The sequence below is a fragment of the Mandrillus leucophaeus genome, unplaced genomic scaffold (assembly GCF_000951045.1).
Source record: "Mandrillus leucophaeus isolate KB7577 unplaced genomic scaffold, Mleu.le_1.0 Scaffold1117, whole genome shotgun sequence".
NCBI lineage: Eukaryota > Metazoa > Chordata > Mammalia > Primates > Cercopithecidae > Mandrillus > Mandrillus leucophaeus.
In genome coordinates this window covers 446,306-472,472 of record NW_012099399.1, presented here as the reverse complement: position 1 = coordinate 472,472, position 26,167 = coordinate 446,306, and the positions used below count along the sequence as shown (strand labels likewise).

Below are 26,167 nucleotides of genomic sequence, written 5' to 3'. Positions count from 1 at the left end.
AGTTGACAAGGAACTATATATAGTATTATGGATGGGAATAGGAGAGTAAGGCGTTGCTAACTTGTCAGTTTGGGGGTATAGAGGTAGATATAATGGACTTAGATTCTGAATGGGTGAATTTAAAATTCTAATATTAGCCTTTCTTTAGTTCTGATGAGGAGAATACCAACTATAAACCTAGCAGACAGTTATAATCCAGACAATACTGGAATTCATGATTACCTCATGCTAGAGGAATTGAAATATTTCAGATTACACCAACCTGAATCTATTGTGCTTTCTTATGTAAGGTTTAGTTCATGCTTCCTAACAGACACAGATGTTTCCAAGACCTCTCTGTGTTTTACTCTGGTTCCCTTTGTCTGAAAACTGGATATTTCTTCTGATATTCAGAAGTCCAGAATCTTTTCTTGAAAGCACAAATTCTTAACCTTTAGCACTTGATGCTGATTATAATAGATACAACCTGAGATAATTAAAACCAAACAAAAATATGTTTAGCTATTTATTCATGTTATAGTCAAATCATGCCTGGAAAAGAAAATTTTATAGTTATTTATCTGGCAGAAACAAAGAGATGTAGCATACTGTCACTGCCAATAAAAATTCAGCTTTGATAAATACTCAGATATATTTCAGTGTTGCTTTTACTTATTTGTAATTTTTTTGACTGAATGACTGACACACACTTCTCCAGTATACTGGAGATACTTTATGTATCTCCTAATGTACCCTAAATATTACTTTATGGCCTGAAGTTTGATTTTCTGCTCCCTAAATCAAGAATTTTGTCTTTGCTTTTAAAATTTAGTCTCTGGAGTTCAACTGTGACATTCTTGGTTCCAGCCTGCTTGTGCACATAGTTTTAGATACTCATACTTTTTAATTTGTATGAACGTATGAGAGAAGTAAAATAAAGGCGTCAAGTCATTCTATTTAAAATATATAGGTAATTGTATATTTCAGTGATCTAAGTAATTGCCTCAATTATCCACATCATTGCAAAGGGAAGCTATACTTTTTCTGTGGCATATACGATCTTTTAAAATATTTTGGATAATTTTTGCATTATAGATTTAACCAGAAAATGATAGTCTACAGTAAGATTTATGCTACTAAAAATTAGAGCATTTTAATATAAAGCAAACACCACATAAAATCTTTGGTATTTCACCGACTTTGACATCGTCAAAGAAATTTAGGAGACTAACCCATTCTCTTCTACTTTATTAAATGTATTTCATGTGCATATTTAATGGTTGTAATATCATTATTTGGCATTAAAATTCAGGAAGAGGAAATACTCAGTAAATGCTTTCTGACTAATAAATAAGGTCATTAAAGGATTTACCCTTTTTGGTATCATAATTCTATGATTAATATTTATTATATAAATGTTCTTTAAGAATATCAAATTAATGTGAGGTTTTAAATTTTCAGTTAAATTGTGTATTTAGTTAAGTACAAATGAAATAGTATTGTATATACTATGCTATGGAGTGTTTTAGAATTATTTAGACAACTTTTTCCTTCAGAAACCAAATATTCTAAATTTCTATATTGATGCACACATGAAATAAAATATTATAAACATGAAAAAATGTTTATGGATCATGCTACTTATATTGCTGGTTTTTCTTGTATTATACTATGATTACAACTCTAGGATAGACATGCAAACTTGTTAACTTACAATTTTTGAGTTTACATTGTATTGTATGTAGAACAAAATAAACATAGCAAACAAGAAAAGAAATTTCCGATGTGGAAGGATCAGAACCAAAGGAAGAATGCTTCCTATGGTTTATGTTTTAAAATGAATTCACAGTGGGATTTTTGTTTAAATCTATAGAAAAATATCCTTCTATTTAAGTCTTCACACATTGACAGTGCCTCTTTTAAGTCATTATTATCTAAACATATCTCTAGTGTTGTGTTTCCTAAAAGTATAGAATAAGATATTACATATGTAGAAAGAGTCTACCATATTGTAGAGTCTCCCTTATCTTATCATATCTACTTTAGAACACAAACTCATTCTGAATATATCATAGTAGAGACTAAACGAATCAAGCCATTGGAATACATGTGTTAAAATGTAAATTTTAATCTCTAAAATTAATTTCAGCATATATTGAGATTAGGGCTACATTTTTATTTTCTAAGATAATACTTTTCTTCAAAGAAACCAAAATAAAATTTTGGTATTCCCTAATTAATTATATCAACTTTAAAAAAGTGAATAGGAAAATGCATTTTATGGTTTTGAGGGGGTGAAAAAATGTATTACAAAGCCTACTAAGTGACCCAAAGTCAGTAGAACCCAAAGGTAGAACCAACATGCAGACATTATTTTTGCAGGATGGCAAGGACATTTCTTTCATTTTCATAGAATATTCAAAGATTTTTATAATGTGTTTTAGGAACAACTTACCTGCTATGCATATTTAAAAGAAGAGTTTCCACACACAGATATTACACCATCCAAGCAGCAGCTCACACAGCTTTTTAAATTCTTAGATTTAATGTCTCTGGGGAGCTCAGTAATTCTGAAACTTTACTTCATAGTTTTCGGGAGCCTCACTTGGTTAAAAAAGTATATAACGTGTGCAGACTTCTAACAAAAAGTCTTTTTTGAGGTGAACTATACTATTTCCATATTCTAATGCTTTGAGAATATTTATATTGTTAAAACCATTTTCAGAAAGTAATACTCTTCAAAAACCATATAAGGAATTATTGAAGCCTCACAAAATCTAGGAAGTTTGTTTCAGCACTTTGGGAGGCCGAGGTGGGTGGATCACGAGGTCAGGAGATCGAGACCATCCTGGGTAACATGGTGAAACTCCGTCTCTACTAAAAATACAAAAAAAAAAAAACCATTTAGCTGGGTGTGATGGTGGGCGCCTGTAGTCCCAGCTACTCGGGAGGCTGAGGCAGGAGAATGGCGTGAACCCGGGCGGCGGAGCTTGCAGTGAGCCAAGATCGCGCCACTGCACTCCAGCCTGGGTGACAAAGCGAGACTCCGTCTCAAAAAAAAAAAAAAAAGTTTTAAGAAAGTAGTTTTAGGCTGGGCGTGGCAGCTCATGCCTGTAATCCAAGCACTTTAGGAAGCCAAGGCGGGTAATCTCTTGAGCCCAGGAATTTTACACCATCCTGGTCAACATGGCGAAACTCCGTCTCTACAAAAAGACAATTAGCTGGGTGTGGTGGTATGCACTGTGGTTCCAGATAGTTGGGAGGCTAACGTGGGAGGATCCCTTGAATTGGAGAGTTGGAGGCTGCACTGAACCAAGATCACCCCACTGCACTCCAGTGTGGGCAACAGTGAGACTCTGTCTCAAAAAAAAAAAAAAAAAAAAAAAAAAAAATTTAATTAATTTTGAGAGGTGAAAAGAGTAATGATGTAAGAATCCAAAGAGAACTTTATAAATACCGAATGGTAGTAAGTAGTTATTACTTTTACGTTAATATTAAAATATGTACACAATCCCCCACTGGCTGAAAATTCTTTCAAATCAGAAAGGTCTGAGTTGCCAAATAAAATCTATGTCAAGGATTACAGTACACTGTCACCTCTAAATTCAAAATTTCACTGAAGTGGTGAGATGATCTTTTAAAATTTCATAATGTACCTTTTTTGACTAAGAAGCCCTTGTCTACACAGCACAAAATAAAATTTGTGAGTTACTTGATTTATTTGAGGCAAATATTCTAGGCAAATTTGATGGGAGCTGGGATAAGTGCTTTTGAGACTTGAATTATCTAAATTGTCTCTACGTATTGATGGACTGAAAACGACAAAAGCAACAATTTACATAACTTTGTACTGGGTAGACGTATATTTTTGGGGTTTGTAAGACTATTAAATCTAAAACCCTGACATTATCAAAGGATGTTTTCCAACATGCATTTCCCCCGCATAGGTTTGAAAGAATTTCAATAGTAAATTTACTTTAATCTCCTCCTCTTTGTGACTTACCCTTTGCAGTTGATCCTTGTTGCCCTTTTTGGAGTCCCTCAGTCTGTCAGGAAGATAATGAACAGTATGTAGACTGGTGGCCAAAGAAAGCATGGAAACTGGTAGCCGGCTCCACAAGCAAGAATGGCGGGGGAGCTAGAACACTTGCGATGCCTTTTGGCAACTCGGGCACAACTCTGGGAAGTGGTGTACCGAAATACAGAGAGGAGAGGATACCCCAGAGGCAAAGAAGGGACTGTTTGCCATTGAAAAGACCCTACCCTTGGATAGCAGTGGAGTCTAGAGTGCAACTTGCCAACTTTTGCTACTTCAGGCTGGGGGTTTTGTGTTGTATACGTGTGTTCAGGAGAGAGAAAGAGAATGAGTATGTGTTACTCCTGGCAGATTTTTTTTTTCTTTGTGCTTTCTTATCAAGATACGAACTTTGGTTCAAAACGTTATGGACTTCCCTGTTCCAGGCTTAATCTCTGTGAAAACGTGAGAGAAATTGAGATGAAATTATTATCTTTAAATGACGTATAGTGGTAGTGATGGCTGACAGAGAAAAAACATTTTTTGAACTACTGTGCTATATAGTTAAAGTAAAATTTTTTGAACTGCAAATTTAATTTGTCTTGTCTACTTATGACTGAAGTATATGTGTATATTTGTTCTTTTTTTTTTTTTTTTGAGACGGAGTCTCGCTCTGTCGCCCAGGCTGGAGTGCAGTGGCGCCATCGGCTCACTGCAAGCTCCGCCTCCCGGGTTCACGCCATTCTCCTGCCTCAGCCTCTGGAGTAGCTGGGGCTACAGGCGCCCGCCACTTCGCCCGGCTAGTTTTTTGTATGTGTAGTAGAGACGGGGTTTCAACGTGTTAGCCAGGATGGTCTCGATCTCCTGACCTCGTGATCCGCCCGTCTCGGCCTCCCAAAGTGCTGGGATTACAGGCTTGAGCCACCACGCCCGGCCGTATATTTTATATTAGTTCTTGAATAAAGTATCTGTTACTAGTATGTGGGAAAGTAAGTGATCACCTTTAATTGCATTTATTTAGCCATAGACCAATGACATAAAAAGAAAAAGATACAAGAATACAGATTTAGTAGCACAGTTTTTTTTTAACTTCAGTCTTTGTTCAGCATTGAATATGTCATCATTTTATAATAATGCTGCTTTTTTGTTTTGCTTATAATAATAATTATTGTTACTATTATTAATTACCGTTACTCTGAAAAAATTACAACTTACTGGCTTATAGTTTAAACTTTTGAAACAGGATACTGAGTCACACAGACTTCCTTTTCTAGAGATTAACGTTCAAGCTAAAAACTGAATTCAATCACATACAAAGTATGTGAGTGACATAAATATTTTAAAATCCATGAAACTGGACAAGATTTTAACCTTAGACATGATCACAGTAAAGTTTCTAATTAATATAATTCTAGACAAGTATCCAAGGTCATAACTGGATAAAGAAACTCCATTCTACTTTTTAATGGATTAAGTTACATTTGTGAAACATTGCTAGGTGAAAGTTATTTCCTGTTAAGAATTTTTTGTCTTAACTATTGTATGCTTTCTATTTGTGTAGGCAAATTTTAATTTGAATGGGGAGCTTTTCTTTGACAATATTCTAGTGCATTCAGCTTGTTAGAAGCAATAGAAACAGAATGAAAGGTATTTATATTTTAAAAGTATACTTTATGTGGAGTTAAAATTTAAGTTATGTCTAATAGATACCCATGCAACTTAAATGACCTACCGTTATGAATATACTTAAAAATATGTATATATCCTGTTTTTTAAAAAAATAATTTGGCATAACTAAATAGGCATACAATTTTGGCTTTAAATGTGATAAATTATTATATATAACATATCCTTAACTATGGCATATAGCACTTGCTTTACCAATGTAAACCACAATAAAAATATTATCTTCACCTTAGAAAATGTGATTTGTTCTAGTCTTCTTGTATCTTTGTATAGATATAATCAAGAGGTGAAAATAAAAATAAAATACTCAATAATCATAATAGATGAAATAGTAACATACTGAAATTTAGGATTATATAAATGTACCAATTTATACATACACACACACACACACACACACACACACACACACACACACCACACCCCCCCAGCAGGACAATAGAACTTACTATATATACGTATAAAAAGATATTTATATCTTTTAAAAATTCTGTCAATATTTGAAATGGACTAATGAGCAGGTGTGGATAAGACTGATAATATTAGCCTAGTTCTCCTGCTGAACTCTTAATTTATGAGAGTGGTTTTATCTATCTATTTCCGTCTTGGAGGCCCAGAGTACTATTGAAATCTACATAGAGAGCAAAGGAAATATAAACCTCTTGAAATGATTTAAAATGTCAGCAAAGCTGGAGATAAATCATCACTTCTACATTGAATACATTGATATACATCTTATATATAATGATTTATACTATTAATAGTAAAAACATGAACCAAGACTTTATGAATAAAAAATTATTTTTGCTCAAAATATGCTTATAGTTTGTGTTTACTGGGTCAATTAATTAAAAATCATGCTAGTTCTGCAGATTGACATAAATCAGCTCATAATCTAGGAGTGCTGAAAGATCATGTTTCTTACCTTTTTAAGAAACTAGATTATCAGGATTTGAAGAAGTTAAAAGGAAAAAAAAGGTTTGATTTTGTTGATGTTTTAACTATTTACTTTAAGAATCAGTGAAGGTTGTTGATGTTATCATGTAAGAAATCATTCTTAGATGCTGAAAAGTTTGTCAAACACTATGCCTACAACAAAAGCAAAGAAAGCAAAATCAGGGAGAGCTAATATGTTGTTATCTGGACCTATGAAGATGGCTTTTTGTGGCGATAGTAAGAAAGCACGAGTCTCATGGTGCATTTTACTTGTAATCATGGAATTAAAGGCTTGGTTCCAGTCACCTCTGAAAAACTCTGCTGCCCTCTGCCCACAAATACAGGTTGAAACAGTAAAAATGTCTGCAACCTATGCATTTAATTAGGATCATCGTAACTACATTTCAGTCAAAGGGGTATTGTATTTTCGTGACTGCTCCATTTTCAAACTCACTATTTTCAAAAATCTTGATATGTGTTCCAGGACTTGAACAGAATTGCAAGACAGGGAAACATGGGAAATCACTGCTCTGAAGTATAAATGAGAGACAAAAACTAAAGGTGATGTTCCCATGAGAAAGATCATGCCAATTTTGTTCCAAAATCCCTTTAGCATCCAAATTAGAGAAGTTGTCTTTCATATACAATTTGTGTACAAATCCTCGTATGAGATATCCTTTGATACATACCTGAAACATGTCACACTGTGATGTACTCCAAAGGGGAGACATGCCTTGTGAATTAAGCATACCTGCGTGAGAACACCACAAGCCACATGCGTGTGTAACTCCAACATATTATGATACAACACACATCTGTTCATAATCCTATTACTTCTTTACAAATTAATTTGATTAAAACTTCTTTATTGAAAAAATGTGTGTCTGAAGTTATTGTCTTCATAATTAGATTGTATTCTAGAAGTGACTTTTTGATAAGTTAAATACCTTTCATAGAAAGAATCAAATGAATTCTCTGGGTTGATGTTTGAAATAGAAAGTAGGCATTACCTCCAATTTTGAGGTGAAGACTTAAGGACCCAGAGGTTGACTGACTAACTCAATACAACGTGGTGGTAGAGAAAGGGATGAGATGGATTAGGTATGTATTTGCCATTGATCCATATTATATGCAAAACTAGATAAATGTCAGGAAAATAAGCATTATCTATTGAAGAGTGGCCTTCAGGAAAATCTTCAGATGTGCCAAAAAAGGCAATATTCTCTTTTTTTCATACTTTTGTTGTAATTATATGGGGGCATTTTCATGGAAAATCATAGTTGTCTGCATTACTCTCAGAGTTGTTTTAAGGAGATAGAGAAGGTTAATATGTTTAATATGATTGGCACTTGTGCCATTCTTTTGGGCTGAATATAATTGATGTGAGGCAAATTTGTTAATATCACTGGCAAGGTAAAATCACGGCATGACTGTGCTATTGCCCTAAGTGTGTCTGCAAAACTCAGCTGCACCCGTTGTGTAGCAGGTACGGAGGGGGATGCTGGGAATCCTGAGATGAAGTTAATACCTTTCTTGCCTTCAAAACATAGGTGAAGAGAGGAAGCACATGAATAGATGGGTTTAATACAATATAGGAACTGTGATGAGAGATACTGGTTGTTTGCTTGTTTTATGTTTTTGAGAGCAAAAAAGAATGAAGCAGAAAAGGCTTCTTGATGGATATCATAGCTGAGCTGTACAGTAAAAGATAAGTGATATAGGAGAGTAATACCCCAAAAGTAGAGGAGGATGGATAAGTTTGTAGACTGCCCTACAGGTTTCAGGTATAAATGTGACTATGCATAATACCGTTTTCCCACTATTTGGGAATACCGTATTCCCAAAAAATACAAGCATAGAAATGATCCTAATGAACAGATTTTATTCAACAGTTTAATCACGTTACTCAAGGACTAAGAGCCAAATTACTAGCTATAGTAGTAATCAGTTTCCTCAAAATACCTCTTTAATTCATTCCCTCAGACTTTAAATAACACATACATGTAATAAAATGTATGGAAAAATATAGAGATGTAAACAGACACCAGCCAGATAAATGGCACTGGAGTAAACTTTATTTTGTAAATGCAGTCAGAGAGCTTGGGACTTATAACATAGAATAATTATTTTAGTTGTGATTACATTAACAGGAAATAGCAAAACAGTATTATTGAATCACAAGGAAATTACTGGTTGTGATTTATTATCAAAGTATTTTTCATCATGTTTCTCTGTTTGTTATACTGCTTTAGCTCCTACAATCTGTATCTTCTTCTAACATACTACATTTCACCATTGCACTGAATACCAGCATTTTGCACTTATTTCTCAGCAGTGTGCATTCAACTTAGCACTGGCCATTAAATTAACTCAAAGGAGTAGAATATGAGTCTGCTCTAAACCACTGAATATTTAGCATGTTTTTTGTAGTTGCACAGGTCAACCTCAGTTGATAAAAGCTTTTTAGTGAGAACTAATACATGTTTACTCAATCCTTACCCCTCGTCCCCTAAACTGAGAAGGCACCTGAGAACATAGTGATGATTACTTAAAGTGAAGAAATTCTGAATTAACATGTTGTTATTGATAAAATATTTGTTAACTATTATTGTAGAAAAAAAGTCGAGTGACTGTTATACATGTTAATATGTTATACCTTTTTAAAATAGCATCCTATTACACTATGGCCCTAGGAAAGTTTGAAGATTTTTAAATCATTATGTTTAAAAAATATATATCCATAGATATGGACAATAATAAATTTATTAGTGTAGTCTCTAACTTTCATCCTAATTAATCATTTGAATAACAGGTGATTTAACGGTTTTGAGATATGAGTTATTAAAACTAGCATACCTGTTTGAAATGTTAATATTAGTGGAATAAATTAAACATTTGGATATTAATAAACTATAATTGTCCACTATACATAATTTTGGATTAGTGAAGAATGTAGTTATGTGTTAGTCTTTTTAAATATTTTGTAAATTATTAAGTTATATTCATAATAATATCAAGCATTTTTTCCATAATGATTAAACCTTTCTAAAACCTTTAAAATACAATTGACAAATATATGAAAGCTTATGTACCTTTTTCCTTTAATTTTAGTCATGATTTCATTGGAGAATTTACAACAAGCTATAGGGAACTTTCTAGAGGGCAGTCACAATTCAACGTATATGAGGTAAGAGCCATTTTATTTTACCATTGTTTTTCTCTAGAATAAATAAGTCTATGCTTTGAAAGTATGGATTCTGCAAAGCGTAACTGCCAAAGGTTAACTAAGTATCAATGTATGTAAGAATCTTTGAAGTTGTTGAGCAGACATTTTTAGATTCAATAATAATACTTCTTCAAGTCACATTTAAATGTTTTTGTTTTTTAATTGTTGTGTAGAAAGCATTTTACTTTAAAAAATATAGATATGAGTTTATTTTTTCTTAAGCTTCAGCCTTTATGTTTTGCCTTTTTATCAACCTCCTCTTCCATCCCTTCCTAGTAAAGAAGAAGATTAGGCATTTTAGTTGTCAGTGTGGCATTATAAAATGAGCTGTGGGCTGCATATATATCTGAGCACCTTCACTACCGTTTAGGTGGAGACTGAAGGGAATGACAAGGTAATACGCAGGCATTAAAGAAATTCAGGTTGTTAAACTAGAGACATTGTAGTTATTTCTGCCTGAAACCACCATGCCAGTTAATCACCAAATATATGTTGAGCATATAGTATGTTCCAGCACTGTTGTTCCTTGAGCTATGGTATCTGTACATTTCCTATAACTTTAAAATTTAATATAGGTGGATACCAAAGGAGAATATCTCAGTATTTAATCAACAGTGGTAATACTTCCCTGCCAGGTTGATACTAAAATTGGCCTCTGTTAAGTAGAGAGTGGAGAAATCTCCTTCTACCACTTTATTCCAGCCTTCATTTATTCATTCCTGAAACAATTTTTTTAAGTAGTTTCTACATTTTATGTTCTATGTTTGGCGCTGGGGATACAGAGGTAAGTATAAATTTCGGTGTCTAATGGGAGAGGCAGATATAAAATATGTTTTGTGTAGACTGATATGTGCTCTATATAGTAGTATACTTAGTGCTCTATGAGATTATTACAGAGGGGCCAAACTCAGCTCTCAAAAAAATTTCTCAGTCAGAGACAAAGATAAAGTAATACATTAGTCTATCTGGGTCTTTCAAGGTAATGATATTTGGGCTCTAAACAGGAACTAAGTCATGTAAGACAACTCATAATTATGTAAATACCTATTTTGTCTGCCTAACATCAAGGCTGAGGAAGAACACACATGCACACTAGTTCTCCTTGTACTTAGGCATCTTCTGCTGCTGGTCAGCATATAGTACTCCAGCAATTAACCACTTTTAGTTTCTCTAGCTTTTATATCATTTTCTCATCATTGGTTTCAGTCAGTCCTCAGACTCTCTTGTCCAATAAAGCTTGCTAAATGACAAGACTGGTGCCACATCTCATGAGATGACAAAGAAGCTTAATAATGTTTATGTGTTCTTAAATACCCTGTAAGGCCATGACTTCAAATATAAATTTTTTTTATTATACATATTTTCAAAAGAAGACATCAGCCTGAAGAAAATCTAGGAGACCATTATGAATTATGTACAAGTAATTTTAGGAGTTCAGTGGACAATCTTTGGTCCAATACATTACAAACTTTATTATCTATACTTGTGCAAGGGATTCAGGTTTATCAAGTAACCAAAAATTTTTTCAGCCATTAGTTCTTCAAATAATTATTTCTGCCACTTTCTCTTTCTCCTCTCTCTTTTTGGTACTACCATTCTACTTACCTTGTTATGCTTAGTGGTGTCGCATGGCTCTCTTGGCCTCTGTTTTTTTTCTTTTTTGTTGTTTTGGTTTTTTTCCTTTTTTTTTTTTTGTTTTGGAAACAAAATCTCAATTGACATATCTGCAAAATTACTGACTGAAGGGGTGGCCTGCCCTTCCACACCTATGGGCGTTTCTCATCAGGTGGAACGAGAGACTTGAGAAAAGAAATGAGGCACAGAGACAAAGTATAGAGAAAGAAAAAGTGGCCCCAGGGGACCAGCGCCCAGCATACAGAGGACCCACGCTGGCACGGGTCTCTGAGTTCCCTCAGTATTTATTGATCATTATCTTTGCCATTGAAAAGAAAAAGGGGAAGTGGCAGGACAATAGGGTCATAGTAGGGAAAAGGTCAGCAGAAAGACATATGAATAAAGATCTCTGTGACATAAATAAGTTTAAGGAAAAGTGCTGTGCCTTGATGTGCATATGCAAACATCTCCATAAACACTTTCAGTGCATAAAGAGCAGCATTGCTGCTAGCATGTCCCACCTCAAGCCCTAAGGCGGTTTTCTCATGTCTCAGTAAACAGAACCTACAATCGGGTTTTACACCAAAACATTCCATTGCCCAGGGATGGGCAGGAGACAGATGCCTTTCTCTATCTCAACTGCCAAGAGGCCTTCTTTCCTCTTTTACTAATCCTCCTCAGCACAGACCCTTTATGGGTGTTAACTGGGGGACAATCAGGTCTTTCCCTTCCCAGGAGGCCATATTTCAGACTATCACATGGGGAGAAACCTTGGACAATACCTAGCTTTCCTAGGCAGAGGTCCCTGCGACCTTCCGCATTGTATGTGTCCCTGGGTACTTGAGATTAAGAGAATGGTAATGACTTTTAACAAGCATACTGCCTTCAGGCACTTGTTTAACAAAGCACACCCTGCACAGCCCAAAATCCACTAAACCTTGAGTCACCACAGTACATGTCTCTGCAAAGACAGAGTTGGGGGTAGGGTTACAGATTAACAGCATCTCAAGGCAGAAGAATTTTTCTTAGTACAGAACAAAATGGAGTCTCTTATGTCTACTTCTTTCTACATAGACACAGTAACAGTCTGTTCTCTCTTTCTTTTCCCCACAACTGATTATTTATTCTGCCAGCTCAAATGTTCCGTCAAACTCTTCTGGTGAATTTTTCGTTTCAGTTGTACTTTACAAGTTGAGAATTCTTACTTGGTTCCTTTTTATATAATTTTGATCCATTTTTGATATTTTCTATTGGGTAAGGAATTGTTTCATACTTTAATCCTTTAGACTTGATTTCCTTCTTTCAATATATTTATAATAGCTGAGCTAAAGATTTTGTTTAATGAATCCCATATCTGCACGTCCCCAGGGACAATTTCTGTCAACTTCTTTCTTCTATGAATAGAAAAGTATGGGCCATACTTTCCTGTTTCTTTGCATATCTTATTTTTGTTGTTGTTGAATGCTGGAAACTTTAAATAATATAATGCAGCACATTGGGAATCAGATTCTCTACCTTCTCCAAGGTTTGTGTTTTTTGCTCTTTGTTTAGTGATTTTCATGGACTAATTGTATAAAATTATTCTTTGTTGTGTGGGCTACTGAAGTCTTTGCTTGGTTAGCTCCGTGGACAGCAGATGTTTTGACAGAGATTTGTGTACATTTGGACATTCCTTATATGCTTCAACAAGGTAAAATCCTGCCTTAGCTTTCACTTGTTGTTTGAGCAGAGATTTGTGGTTGAACGGAGAAAAGAATTCCCTAGATCTTTCCTGGGCATGTGTACACCCCTTCAAAGGGCATAGGCTTCTAGATTTCCAGCAATATACCAGATCTTTTAAAAGCCCCCTCTAAACATCTCATTCCCTCGATCTTCCTTTTTGGTTTTTGAGTTAGCCTCTTACTTGCCCCAGATTATATCATCACCTCCAGCAGATATGCTATTGTTAAACACCTGCCACTGTCTGCTTTCAACAAATGTCCTGGAGATAGGGCATGTCCCTCTGAGCAGGCTTTGAGTTAAGTCAGATAACCACAAGCCCAAGCCCTATGAATGGAGCTTTTCCAGAAAGCTTCCATATAAGTCAGTTAATGACAATTCTCTAGAAAAGACACTTTTTTTAAAGTTTTGTTTTTAATTGACACATGTTAATTATAAATGTTAATGGTGTACCGTGTGGTGTTTCAGTACATATATACATTGTGCAATGATCAAATCAGGGTAATTATCATATTCGTTACCTCAAACACTTTTTGAAGAACTTCATATCCATTCCGTCCCCTCCAGTGGCTTTTAGACTGTTGGTTTACACAGCTACTGAAGTTGCTAAGGCTGACGGTTTTCAATGCTACTACATACAGAGCTGGGAAAAGTAGGTTTAGAGTAAAGCAAGTTAAAATGACATAGTGAGATTTACTCTTTTTCTTGAATGAGTGATCACTGATTGTTGCAAGCCTTTGATTAATTTCCAGATTCATGAAAAAATTTGATTTTGACAATTTTTGCTGGTGTTCTCATTGTCTTTATGGATGAGCAACTTTTCAGAGAGCCTTACTCCATCATTCTAAAGTAACTTCCCTAGTTCATTATTTAGTTTTAGAAGTGACAAATGCTACTATGTTTATATATTATATAACTTTATTATTGTTATATCAGATGTATTATTGGCGATTGAAGTGGCCCTATATGATTAAATGAAAACATCTTTATGCAATTAAATTTAATTATGTAATTTAAAACCAAGTCATAAGTTAATTTTTCTATGATAATAGTATATTATGATGTGCTGACAGCAAAAAGACTCATGTGAACTGAAAGATGCTTATGAAATTCTACTAAAAACTTACTCCTAAAATTTAGGAAAAACCTCTTCTAAATCAAAGGCATAATGCCAGATGAATGATTTTTAGGTAGAAAAATACTGAAATACAGTTTTTCAAGAAAAATGTATTGCTGAACTTCTTATTTTCAAACTTTTGATTGAATTAATTTTATTCACTGATTTCCTATATATTGTTCAGAGTGCTGTGTTCCTCAAATTATCTGGAAGAATTGAGGAATTCTTCAAACCTCGAGATTAAACATTACCTTTCTCCTCCAAACAACCTGCTCCATATTTAATAGTATAACCATTGAACCATCTGAAAAATGTGTGATCTTACCAATGATGCTCAGTATCCTTACTGTTGCATGTTTTCCTGTAGAATGTGTTCAGTTAGGGCTTTCTGAAATACACAGTAAATAATACATGGAATGAATGAATGACCAATTTCTCCTTTAGATTTTCTACTTAAATCTGAAAAATGTACTTTATTCTGTTTTCTTAGTTTTTTTTTTTTTTTTTTTTTTTTTTTTGCGAGCTGTTTTCGATGGGGCTTCCTTATTTAATGATTCATTACTTCTTGCATAGAAAATTTAAAATAAGACCCTAACTGTTGCCTTCATTTTCTCACCTTACAACTCTATCCTGTAGACCAAGGGTCCCCAACCCTCAGAATGCAGACTAGTACAGGCCTGTGGACTTTTAGGAATTGGGCCACACAGCAGGAGGTGAGCCGAAAGCAAGGGAGCATTACCACCTGAGCTTTGCCTCCTGTGTTCTCCTTATAAGAATCTAATGCCTGATGATCTGAGGTAGAACAGTTATCATCCCAAAACCATCCTCCCCACCCCCATCCGTGGGAAAACTTTCTTCCATGAAACCAGTCCCTGGTGCCAAAAATGTTGGGGACTGCTGCTATAGACGTATTATATCATTCTCCTGTTTAAACATCAACTAAATAACATCCAAACTCCCTGGCCTAGGATTAAGGATCTCCTTAACATGGCCTCAGCTTATTTTTTCAGATTCACTTCTCATCTGGTTGTGTGGGTTCTCTGCCCCAGCCAACCTGGATCAGTTGCCTGTTTTTCTTTCTAGAATGGTGTATTTTTTTTTTTTAATTGAAGCCCTAGTTTAAATTAATAAATTATGGTTCAAATAATACTTATTCATAAACTATTTCATCTTCTTTTCCCTGTCAAATGCTTTCTCCATATTTTGGATTGAGATGATTTGAAGAAGTCTCTCTTCAGGCAATTATGTATTACATTTATCCTATTAGATTGGCAGGTCTTATTTATCGTAATATTCCCTATATTCCCTAATGTCTTATGAAGTATAGAAGTACAACCTTATTTACTCATGGATCAAATAGTCAAAAAGCCAATCTTATGTCTACAAACCAGACCTTTACCAATTATTATGTAGCATGAGTAACTGGTGGAAATTACCATCATTATAAAGAAATAGTTAAGTTAATAGATCCTTTAAATATTCACACATTGGATGATTTGCTATGTTAGTGTATTTAATTTTTAAAGTTATGTCACTTGAATATACTTTAACAACCCATCATTTTTCTATAAAGCAATAATTAGTTAGGACATTAGATGTTAAAAGCCTCTATCATATCAAGAACGTGACTATAGTTATGGGTAATCAATATGTACAGGTGAGAAGAATATTACAGACAAAACATTTTCTAAGATAGTCAGTATTAACTTTTGTAGGGAAGTTTTTGCTGAATGATCGTCCAAAGTCATGCTGAAAGCATTTGTAAATGCATACATGCATAAGAAGTGAAGGCAGCAGGTTAAACTACACATTTTTAAAACTTCAATATAAAAATTCAATATAAACCGTAACACATTTTAATTGTTTTATCTGCTTTTTAGGTGGTGAATCCCAAAAAGAAAGGAAAAAAGAAAAAATATAGTAATTCTGGAACAGTAAGTCAAATTTTATGTTATTTATTAAAGATTACAATAAATGAATTAAGCATATATGTAGATGGCATCTTTAATCCTACTGGAAGCAATTAAACTGAGCTGTGTTTCACTCAGGGTTTTAATATGAGTGAACACAATAGAAAAATCAGCTTCCCAGGGGACTGATTGTAATGAAGAATACCTTATAGAAGGTATTGACTTGGCTTCTTGCAGATAATCCTAGGGGCTGCAAGGCCTCTGAGAGACGCTGAAGTTTTGTTATGAACTCTTCGTTCAGTGGAATCCGAGTGTAATGAATCAGGCAGACATAAAAAACACAAGTGGTAGTAAGAAATACTATACTCTTTACAGGCTAAACTCAACAACTGTGACTCATTTTGTGGGATGTGTATGTGCTCATTCAAAAAAGTTGTCATTAAAATTGACAACTCTGTGGGAATGATGTACTAAATCAGTACAGAAGATGCAAAGATATATCAAAAATTATAAAAAATCAGTGTCATCCTATTTTAAGAAAAAAATACTGCAGTTTTTTTTTTCTTAAGATTAACTTTTTTGGGGAGAAGCAAAATCTAAGTTTTCTCTCAGTTTTCTTTGAAAGATCTCTATAAAGCAAGACAGTTAAAATATTAGATGAGCTCATTACAAAACCATCACTGAAAACACACATTTCCTCTTGAAGGCTTTGTTCACTGATTTTGGTTTTTTGGTTTTAACCATTTTCCAACTCCTTTTCATCTTTCCTTTTATCTAAAATGGGAAGTAACACAATGTCCTTGTAGATAATTTTCATGCTGTTCTTCAACGGAAGTAAACTGGTCATAGAAAGACATTGGTTAATTTTTTTGCTCCCTTTCCTTCAGATAATTTTAAATGTAAGAACAATCAGTCCTAGCAGATGTTAATAAAAAATAATGTCTTTAGTGATTTTCAAAATGCAAAGAAATATGATTTTCTCTCTAATAGTTAGAAAAGTCTGTTTGGGGTCACAAACAACTAGAAGGTAATTCTGTCTTTTTCTTTTTCAGGTAACTTTACTCTCTTTCTTGGTAGAAACAGAAGTTTCATTCCTTGACTACATTAAGGGAGGGTAAGTCATTTTCTGGAATTGTTTTGTTGCTTAGGCATTCCGTAAAATTTGTATAACAAGTGCTACCACGAGGTACCTGGCACCGAAATGATCACCTTTATTATATTTTGATGGCAAGCCTATTATAATTCTGTTTCAGATATAAAGTAAAAAATGTACATACCTAGAGCTGTTACTTTTGGGGCAAATTGTAACTTTTCTTTAACCAAGAGAAAATATCGTATGATTAATAGTTGTAAATAATGGCTATTATGTGCACTTTCATAGGATGTTTTTGTTTGCTTAACACATAGGACATTGTACATGCACTATTCATTATTTGTAATATAGGTGTAAAGCTTCAGGGCCTGATGTAAATATATATACTAGGTTAAGGATATTAAAGGAATGTGCCTTGTCATAAAATCAGAATGCAGAAATGGATGGTGTAGTCATTTATTCAGTCCTACAGCTCTCAGACAGGAATACATTTCAGGAAAAAAAATAGTTGTAACCATTTTTGAAACTTTTCAAAACCCAGACAGATCCTGTGTTGGTAATGTACTATTAGTTCTTATACCCTCGTAAACAGGGAAGTATTTTCAGTTTTGCTTCTCATTTTAACCTATTTCTTCCTTTTCTTAACCTGACCAAGCATCCCCTGTATTAGTCTGTTCTCACACTGCTATAAAGAAACTACCCCAAACTGGGTAATTTATAAAGGAAAGAGGTTTAATTGACTCACAGTGCCACATGTCTAGGGAGGCCTCAGGAGACTTATAATCATGGCAGATGACCGGTGGTACAGGGGAAGCAAGGCATATCTTACATGGCAGTAGGCGAGAGAGCGCATGTGAAGGAGGACCTGTCAGACACTTCTAAAACCATCAGATCTCATGTGAACTCACTCACTATCATGAGAACAGCATGGGGGAAACTGCCCCCATGATCCAATCACCTCCCACCAGATCCCTCTCTCGACACATGGGGATTGTGGGGATTACAATTTGAGATGAGATTTGGGTGGGGACGCAGAGTCAGACCATATCATCCCCAGAGATTTAAAACAAGCATTCATTGTCTTGCAGTATAAAATGTCTACATACTCTATTTTCCTTCACCTTGTATTTTCAATATGCAAAAGTGGAGCAAAGCAAATTTGAATGTGTTTAGTAACTTCATGATGAATATCACTCATATAAACCTCTTTCTAATTATGATTCAGCAACTGCCCCCCGCCCCATGAAGACTCACTGACAGAATGTCCTCAGGTTGAAAAAGGGGATGAAGGAATGGGGGTACCAAGGGAACAAAGATAGCTTCACAAAACCCAGAGAGCTTGCCTCTTGTTGCTCTTAGTTAAGGATACAAAGCAAACAAACAAACAAAGTACCTACTTAAATGAGTACTCTTTGCTATATACAGGCATCCAAAATGCAAAGTGGCTGCGCAGACTGAGAAGCAACAATGGTTGTTTCAATAAAGTACAAAGTAGAAGAAAAAGTTTGCCAACTCTTAGTATTCCAATGTCTGTGCCTATTTTTATTTTTAGAAGATAGAAAAATAGGATGTTGAATTTGTCATAAAAATATATTTCTGTAAAAACTCCTTAGTAGTAGTAGGTAATAGTGTTACAGGATCTTTGGGGTGTTGCTTTTTCTGGCGTGAAACTTCTGACTGGCGGTGCCTTTTCCTGAGTTTGCTCAGGCCTGCTGGGCTCGTTCCATCCACTTGGCCTAGCAGGCTGCACTTTTCTCACACTACCAGCCTGGGTCTCATGCCTGCCAAGGGTGTATCAGGCATGGAGTGGCGAGGGGTGTGTGAGCATGGGATCCAGCCACTGTGCAGTCTGACATGCTGGCTGCTGCAGCAGGGCGGGCACCTGTGGGTGCTGGCACAGGTGCCAGCTCTCTGTGAGGCTGTGGCTGGACCAGACGCACCACAAGCAGCTTCCTTGGTGGACCTGGAAAGCTTGAAGATGGTAGGCACTACAGGACCCCAAAAAGGAAGTCATGGCCTTGGCTGAGGGAGCTCCCAGGTCTGGGCTCCCCCAGGGACCACAGCTATTCTATCCTTCTCTATGCCTGCAACATGGTGAGCAGTGGGTATGTTTCAACCCTGTTTGTGTTGTAGTTCATTTAGCTCCGCCGTTTGGCAGGTCCCACGTTCTTCTCTTGCGACCAGGAAGAATGAGATATGCAGAGAAGTGAAGGGTGAGCCGAGATGAAGAGGAGTTTTATTGAGCAATAGAACAGCTCACAGGAGACCCACAGGGGGTAGCGCCTTTTCGCAGCGAGGCCATTCCTACTATTTAGCTCCTAGCAGAGCTAGGACCCTGGAGTGGGAAGCTCCTCTCTTCAGGCAGGTTGTCCTATCATCTGCCCAGCTCTCAATGGATAGGAGGCCTTGGAATGGGTTGCTCTTCTCTGCAGGCAGACCTTCTCATCATCTCCCCAGCTCCGAGCAGAGAGAAGGCCCTAGAGTGGGTTGCTCCTTTCTGCAGCTGACAGTCCTGATGTCCCTGCAGGTCTCTGAAGTGCTCAGCAGAAAGGAGGCCGTAGAGCAGGTAGCTCCTCTTTGCTGCTGATCATCCCCATCCTTACCAGCCATCCATCCCCTCGGCCTAGGAATCTGTCTGCCTCCTGCTGCTGCTCTTCTTGGCACCTGGGCTCAGCCCTGACTTTGCTCCAAGATTAGAGCGGAAGCGAACAGCAGGGAGAAGCCAGGCAGTGGGAGGAGGCACTTCTCAGCCTGTGAGGGCAGGGGCCCTTCCTGGGTCCCCAAGGGTACAGGGATGCCTGAGTTTGCAGCTGCGGTTTGGGCAACTGCAGCTGTGTGGAGAAATGGGAGGGGGCGGCTCCTGCCTGCTTCATGGAGCAGAAGTGGCCTGGGAGTCCCGGGTCTGTAGCCATGGCTTGGACGGCTACAGTTTCCCCACTGGTGCTCCTGCCCCTACTCAGAAAGGTGGAGATCCCACTTGTCCCCGGCTCCCGCACGCTCCCTGGAGCATGCAGCCCTGGCTACACCTCCTTGCTGCAGCCAGCATGCTGGCAGCGTAAGGCTGTCTTGAGCAGCTGCTGCCATCAATAGTTGATAAAGAAATGAGGTAAGTAAATGGACATCCCTTAGTACCTTCTTTACAACTTAAAAAAATATTACTTGATATATCTGGTTATATTTTACATATAGAAATACTGATTTGTGGTATTGAAATGTTATAAATTTCTTTCAGTTTTTGTCTTGTTTTCTTTGTTTTGCTTTGTGATCATGTGAAGAGTATGTATGTGTATATATAACAGATATCCAGTACGTTTGGTCAGCAGTGCAAATCTAGCAATATTTGGGTGTGAGTCTATCAGTATAAAACATTTCAGAATCTGGTGCCAATAAATCACTTTTACTGTTTGTTCTCAAACTCCTGTTGAAAATTCTTAGGGCTAATCAGAGCAAATGGGTTTCTACAGTACCTAGAGCAATGGCAGTCTTAACTCTATCACGCTGTCGTATTTTTCTGTTGCTTACAAACCTTAGGATTCTTTTTCTTAGCTACACGCTTCCTACTTACAGCACTTCCTGTGCAGGAAGAAATGCTAGTTATTCTATAAGTGGAGCCCCAACTTACGGGGTACAGTTTGCTCCAATCCTGGCTTCTTGAGGCTTTTACAAGAACCAAGTTCTGATTTACAAATGGGGCCTGGGGAAATATAGTTGAAGTTTCACTACATAATTAATCTAACTAGACCTAAGATAATTTCTATAAAACTGTGTTATTTGAAAAGGACATGAAAAAATATTATTTGCATACCTTCCATTGTTTTTATACAAAGATATATTATAAATGTATGTAATATCCTTAAAATGTATTACAGTTATACATTTAACTATTATTCACTATAATATATAATGTTTATAAGTAAAATACAGAGGTATTAACTTATTCTTTTGGATAGTGAAATCCAAATCAACAAGCATTAATACTCATCGTATTATGTATCTTTAAATGTATTTATATATCTTTGCCCTGAAGGACTTCTTTAAAGCAATTGGCACAATTTCTTTCCTTTTTTTTTTTTTTTTTTCCCCCCCGAGACAGTCTTAACTCTGTCACCCACGCTGGCAACACTGCAACCTCTGCTTCCTGGATTCAAGCAGTCCTCATGCCTCAGCCTCCCGAGTAGCTGGCTGGGATTACAGACTTGTGCCACCACGCCCAACTAATTTTTGCATTTTTAGTAGAGAGGAGTTTCGTTATGTTGGCCATGCTGGTCTTGAACTCCTGGCCTCAAGTGATCTGCCCTCCTCAGCCTCCCAAAGTGCTGGAATTATAGGCATGAGCCACCACACCCAGCCAAATTGGGCACAAATTTAAAATTTGACTTTTATGGTAAAGAGATCTAGCTTGGTCATGACACCCTTGTGTTATACAGTGACAGGCAAATCATTTAAAATATCTACACTTTAATTTCCTGTAGTTCACATGAATTGGATATTCTGAAGTTCGTTTGTAAAAGGATATAATTCAGTTCTATCTTCCAGCTCTTCCATGACCTTAATGACATCTTATTTATTTTTTCTTCACTCTGAAATCATTGTTTGCATTTTGACAGAAGGCTTACTCTAACCTATCGACTTACTCTCAGGTGTAATTTGTGTATGATAATAGCTAACATCTGCTATTACTATTTTTTATAATCATGGGATCACACTATGTACAATACACTGCATTGTATGTTTTGATTATTAAATGTATTGTGTGTATATGCTAGTATGTCATTACTACCTTTTTGTAAACAGTTTTCCATTATATGATTGTACATCGTTTAATTTAAAAATTTCCTGTTAATACATGCTTTAGTGACATACATATTTTATTATAACAAAGCTGCAACATATATGCATGGTACTTGGCATTTTATGCACTTCATTAGTGCACTTGTGTATAGATACGCTAGCATATCTGTAGAGTTCCTTCCTAGAAATAATGTTACTGAATTTAATGATATATGTATTTCACAATTTGTTAGATATTTCTAAATTGTATTGCTAAAAGACTCTAAGAATTTATACTCCCCAAATCTATGCAGGATGTTTACCATATCCTTACCTTTTCTGAATAGTGCCCCTCCTTTTACATTTTCATTAATTTAATAGATATAAGTCCTTGTCAGTTTTCATCTGTAAAACCTTTTTATCAGCTATTTTCATGTTTTCTGTAAAAGCTCATGTCAAACCAGCTGTGTCTTTGGAAACAGACGTTTAAGAATTTTTTGTCTTCTGTTCCTTCTTCCCCCACTTCCACCATAAAGGACTGTGTATTTTCAAAGGAAGAAAAAACACAGAAAGATAGCTTGGAGCTACATTCCTTAGAGCTACATTCCTTTTTTAACAAGTCAGCTAAACATCTGCAATATTCACACCTTGGTCTTTGATCCCGCTCCTCTTCAGCATGCCTCAGGGGAGACTCTTCTTAAATTAGCTCATCTGGCCTTTATGCCCTCTGATGACATTGCAAAAGAATAAAATAAACAAACACTTCGGGCTATCATCAACCAAACCACCCAAATTAATATATTGGAGGGCATATTTATTAGTACATTTGAAGATCGGTGGAATTATCAAGGTTAGCTTTTTTTAAAAAAAGGTGCCCTTCCATAATACATAATAAGTATGATATATCAAGGTAATTGGAACAAATTGCTGAATTTAATTTGTTTTTTATAATGAATCATAGTAATTCCTCACTTTTAACTTAAAATACCAAGATAAGAGCACTGATTACTGCATTTGTGGATGGTTTTGTTGCTGACTTAAGGTGGCATCATCAGTTCAGGGACCTTTTTTTTTTCTGGCTTCAAGGCTTATTTCTTTATAATTTTGGGGGGGTACAGGTGGATTTTGGTTATATGGTTAAGTTCTTTAGTGGTGATTTTTGAGATTTTAGTGCACTTGTCAGCTGAGCAATATACAGTGTACCCAATACGTAGTCTGTAATCCCTCACCTCCCTCCCAACATTCACCCCTCAAATCCCCAAAGTCCATTGTATCACTCTTATGCCTTTGCGTTCTCATAGCTTGGCTTCTGCATATAAGTGAGAACATAGGATAGTTGGTTTTCCATTCCTGAGTTACTTTACTTAGAATGATGATCTCCACCTGCACCCAATTTGCTGCAAAATACATTATTTTGTTCCTTTTAATAACTAAGTAGTATTCCATGGTGTATATATATATATATCACACTTTCTTTGTTTACTTGTTGGTCGATGGGCACATAGGTTGGTTCCATATATTTGTAATTGCAAATTGTGCTGCTATCAACATGTATGTGCAAGTGTTTTTTTCATATGACTTCTTTTCTTCTTTGTAGATACCCAGTAGTGGGATTGCTGAATGAAATGGTGGTTCTACTTTTAGTTCTTTAAGGAATCTCCGTACTGTTTTCCATAGTGGTTGTACTAATTTGCTTTCCCACCAGCAGTACAAAAGTGTTCCCTTTTCACCACATCCATGCTAACATCTATTGTTTTTTGACTTTTTAATTATGACTATTCTTGCTAGAATACGGTGGTATCTCATTGTGGTTTTAATTTGCATTTCTCTGATAATTAGTGATGTTGAGCATTTTTTCATACATTTGTTGACTGTTTGGATATCTTCTTTTGAGAACAGTCTATTCATGTCCTTTCCTCATTTTTTGATGGGGTCATTGTTTTTTTCTTGCTGATTGGTTTGCATTCCTCATAGATTCTGGACACTAGTCCTTTGTCAGATTCATCGTTTGCATATATTTTCTCCCACTGGGTGGGTTGTCTGTTTACTCTCCTGACTATTTCTTTGGCAGTACAGAAGCTTTTTGTTTAATTAGGTCTGATTTGTTTACTTTTGTTTTTGTTGCATTTGGTTTTGGGTTCTTAGTCATGAATTATTTGCCTAAGCCAATGTCCAGAGAGTTTTTCTGATGTTATCTTCTAGAATTCTTACGGTTCAGGTCTTTAATTTAAGTCTTTGATCCATCTTGAGTTGATTTTTGTATTAGGTGAGAAATGGAGATTCAGTTCCATTCTTCTACATGTGGCTTGCCAATTTTCCCAGTATCATTTATTTAATAGGGTGTTCTTTTCCCAGTTTTTATTTTTGTGTACTTTGTTAAAGATCAGTTAGTTGGATCTGACTTTACACCTGGGTTCTCTATTCTGGTCCTTGATCTATGTGCCTACTTTTTACCAGTACCATACTGTTTTAGTAACTATAGCCTCGTAGTATAATTTGAAGTCAGGTGATGTGATGCCTTCAGATTTGTTCTTTTTGCTTAGTGTTTATTTAACTATGTGAGTGAGTTCTTTGGTTCCATATGATTTTTAGGATTGTTTTAACTCATTCTGTCAAGAATGATGCTGGTATTGAAGGGAATTGCATTTGAGTCTGTAGATTGCTTTGGGCAGTATGGTCATTTCACAATATTGATTCCTTCCATCCATGAGCATGGGATGTGTTTCCATTTATTTGTGTCATCTATTATTTCTTTCAGCAGTGTTTTGTAGTTTTTCTTGTAGAGATCCTTCACTTCCTTGCTTAAGTATATTCCTAGGTATTTTATTTTATTTCTTTTTTGCAGCTGTTGTAAAAGGGATTGAGTTCTTGATTTGATTCTCAGTTTGTCATTGTTGGTGTATAGCAGTGCTACTGAGTTGTATACATTGATTTTGTAACCCGAGACTTTACTGAATTCTTTTATCAGATCTAGGAGCTTTGTAGATGAGGTTTTAGGGATTTCTAGAGATGCAGTCATATCAGTGGCAAACAGCAACAGTTTGACTTCCTCTTTTCCAATTTGGATGCACTTTATTTCTTTCTTTTGTCTGATTGCGCTGGGTAGGACTTCTAATCCTATGTTGAATAGAAGTGGTGAAAGTGGGCATTATTGTCTTGATCCAGTTCTCAGGGGGAATGCTTTCAACTTTTCCCTATTCAGTATGGTTTTGGCTGTGGGCTTGTCATATACGACTTTTATTACTTTGAGGTAAGTCCTTGGCATGCTTATTTTGTTGAGGGATTTTTATCATAAAGGAATGCTGGATTTCATTAAATGCCTTTTCTGCATCTATTGAGATGATCATATGTTTTTATAAATTCTGTTTATGTGATGTATCACACTTATTGACTTATGTATGTGAAACTATCCTTGCATCAATTTAGGGGCCTAATTACCATAACCTTTCCACTGTCGGGTTATGCTCATGTTGAATCTGAATTGACAAGCAAAATTTGAAGTCATCAAAAGGGGGGTGAAACATTATGATGTAAGATATCATTAACAACAATTATATTGATTTTATAGCTAGCTCTGATTAATCCAAATACTTAGTTGAGTTTTCCTGAATTTATTTTGTCCTCTACATTAATTTTATACAATATTTCTCTTAGACCAGATGCAAGGGAGCATGGGGATAGAGAAAGAGTGTGAAACAGGCAGCTGTTGTGAACTGTTTAGCAATTGTGCTGAGAGTCAAACATTGCAATTAAACTCACAGAAAGAACTTATTGAATTGCAGTTTAAAATTTTATCTCTTCTTGTTTCTTCTCACAAAAAAATAAGGGAATCGAAAATTATAAAAATGTTAAGTTGGTTTTTTACTCATGAATCCAATTAGAAATTATGCAGAGTTAAGAAAAAACACATTTAACTACTAAATAAAATTGTTTTCATAGCCTTTTAATATCTTTTCCTTCAAAGGAACTTCTTTTTAGGCCTGGTTCTTAGTATTCAATATTATACATTTCCATTAGTTTAGTTATTATTGATGTAGGTATTTACATGAAAATACAAGCTTGATTGTTTGTGAAACCAGGTTGTTAGTTTGTTACTTTTCAT

At 35.7% G+C, this 26,167-nt stretch overlaps 1 protein-coding gene across 2 annotated transcripts in view; it reads left to right on the top strand.

Moving 5' to 3' along the window:
- The window catches only part of CPNE8 (copine VIII), a 247,008-nt gene that overhangs the window by 145,598 nt on the left and 75,243 nt on the right, over nucleotides 1-26,167 (top strand). For both annotated transcript variants that reach the window (XM_011994105.1, XM_011994097.1), the window contains 3 exons: nucleotides 9,728-9,803; nucleotides 16,173-16,226; nucleotides 17,255-17,316. In XM_011994105.1, the coding sequence (XP_011849495.1) occupies nucleotides 9,728-9,803; nucleotides 16,173-16,226; nucleotides 17,255-17,316 (192 nt within the window). The remainder of the gene's footprint in view (nucleotides 1-9,727; nucleotides 9,804-16,172; nucleotides 16,227-17,254; nucleotides 17,317-26,167) is intronic.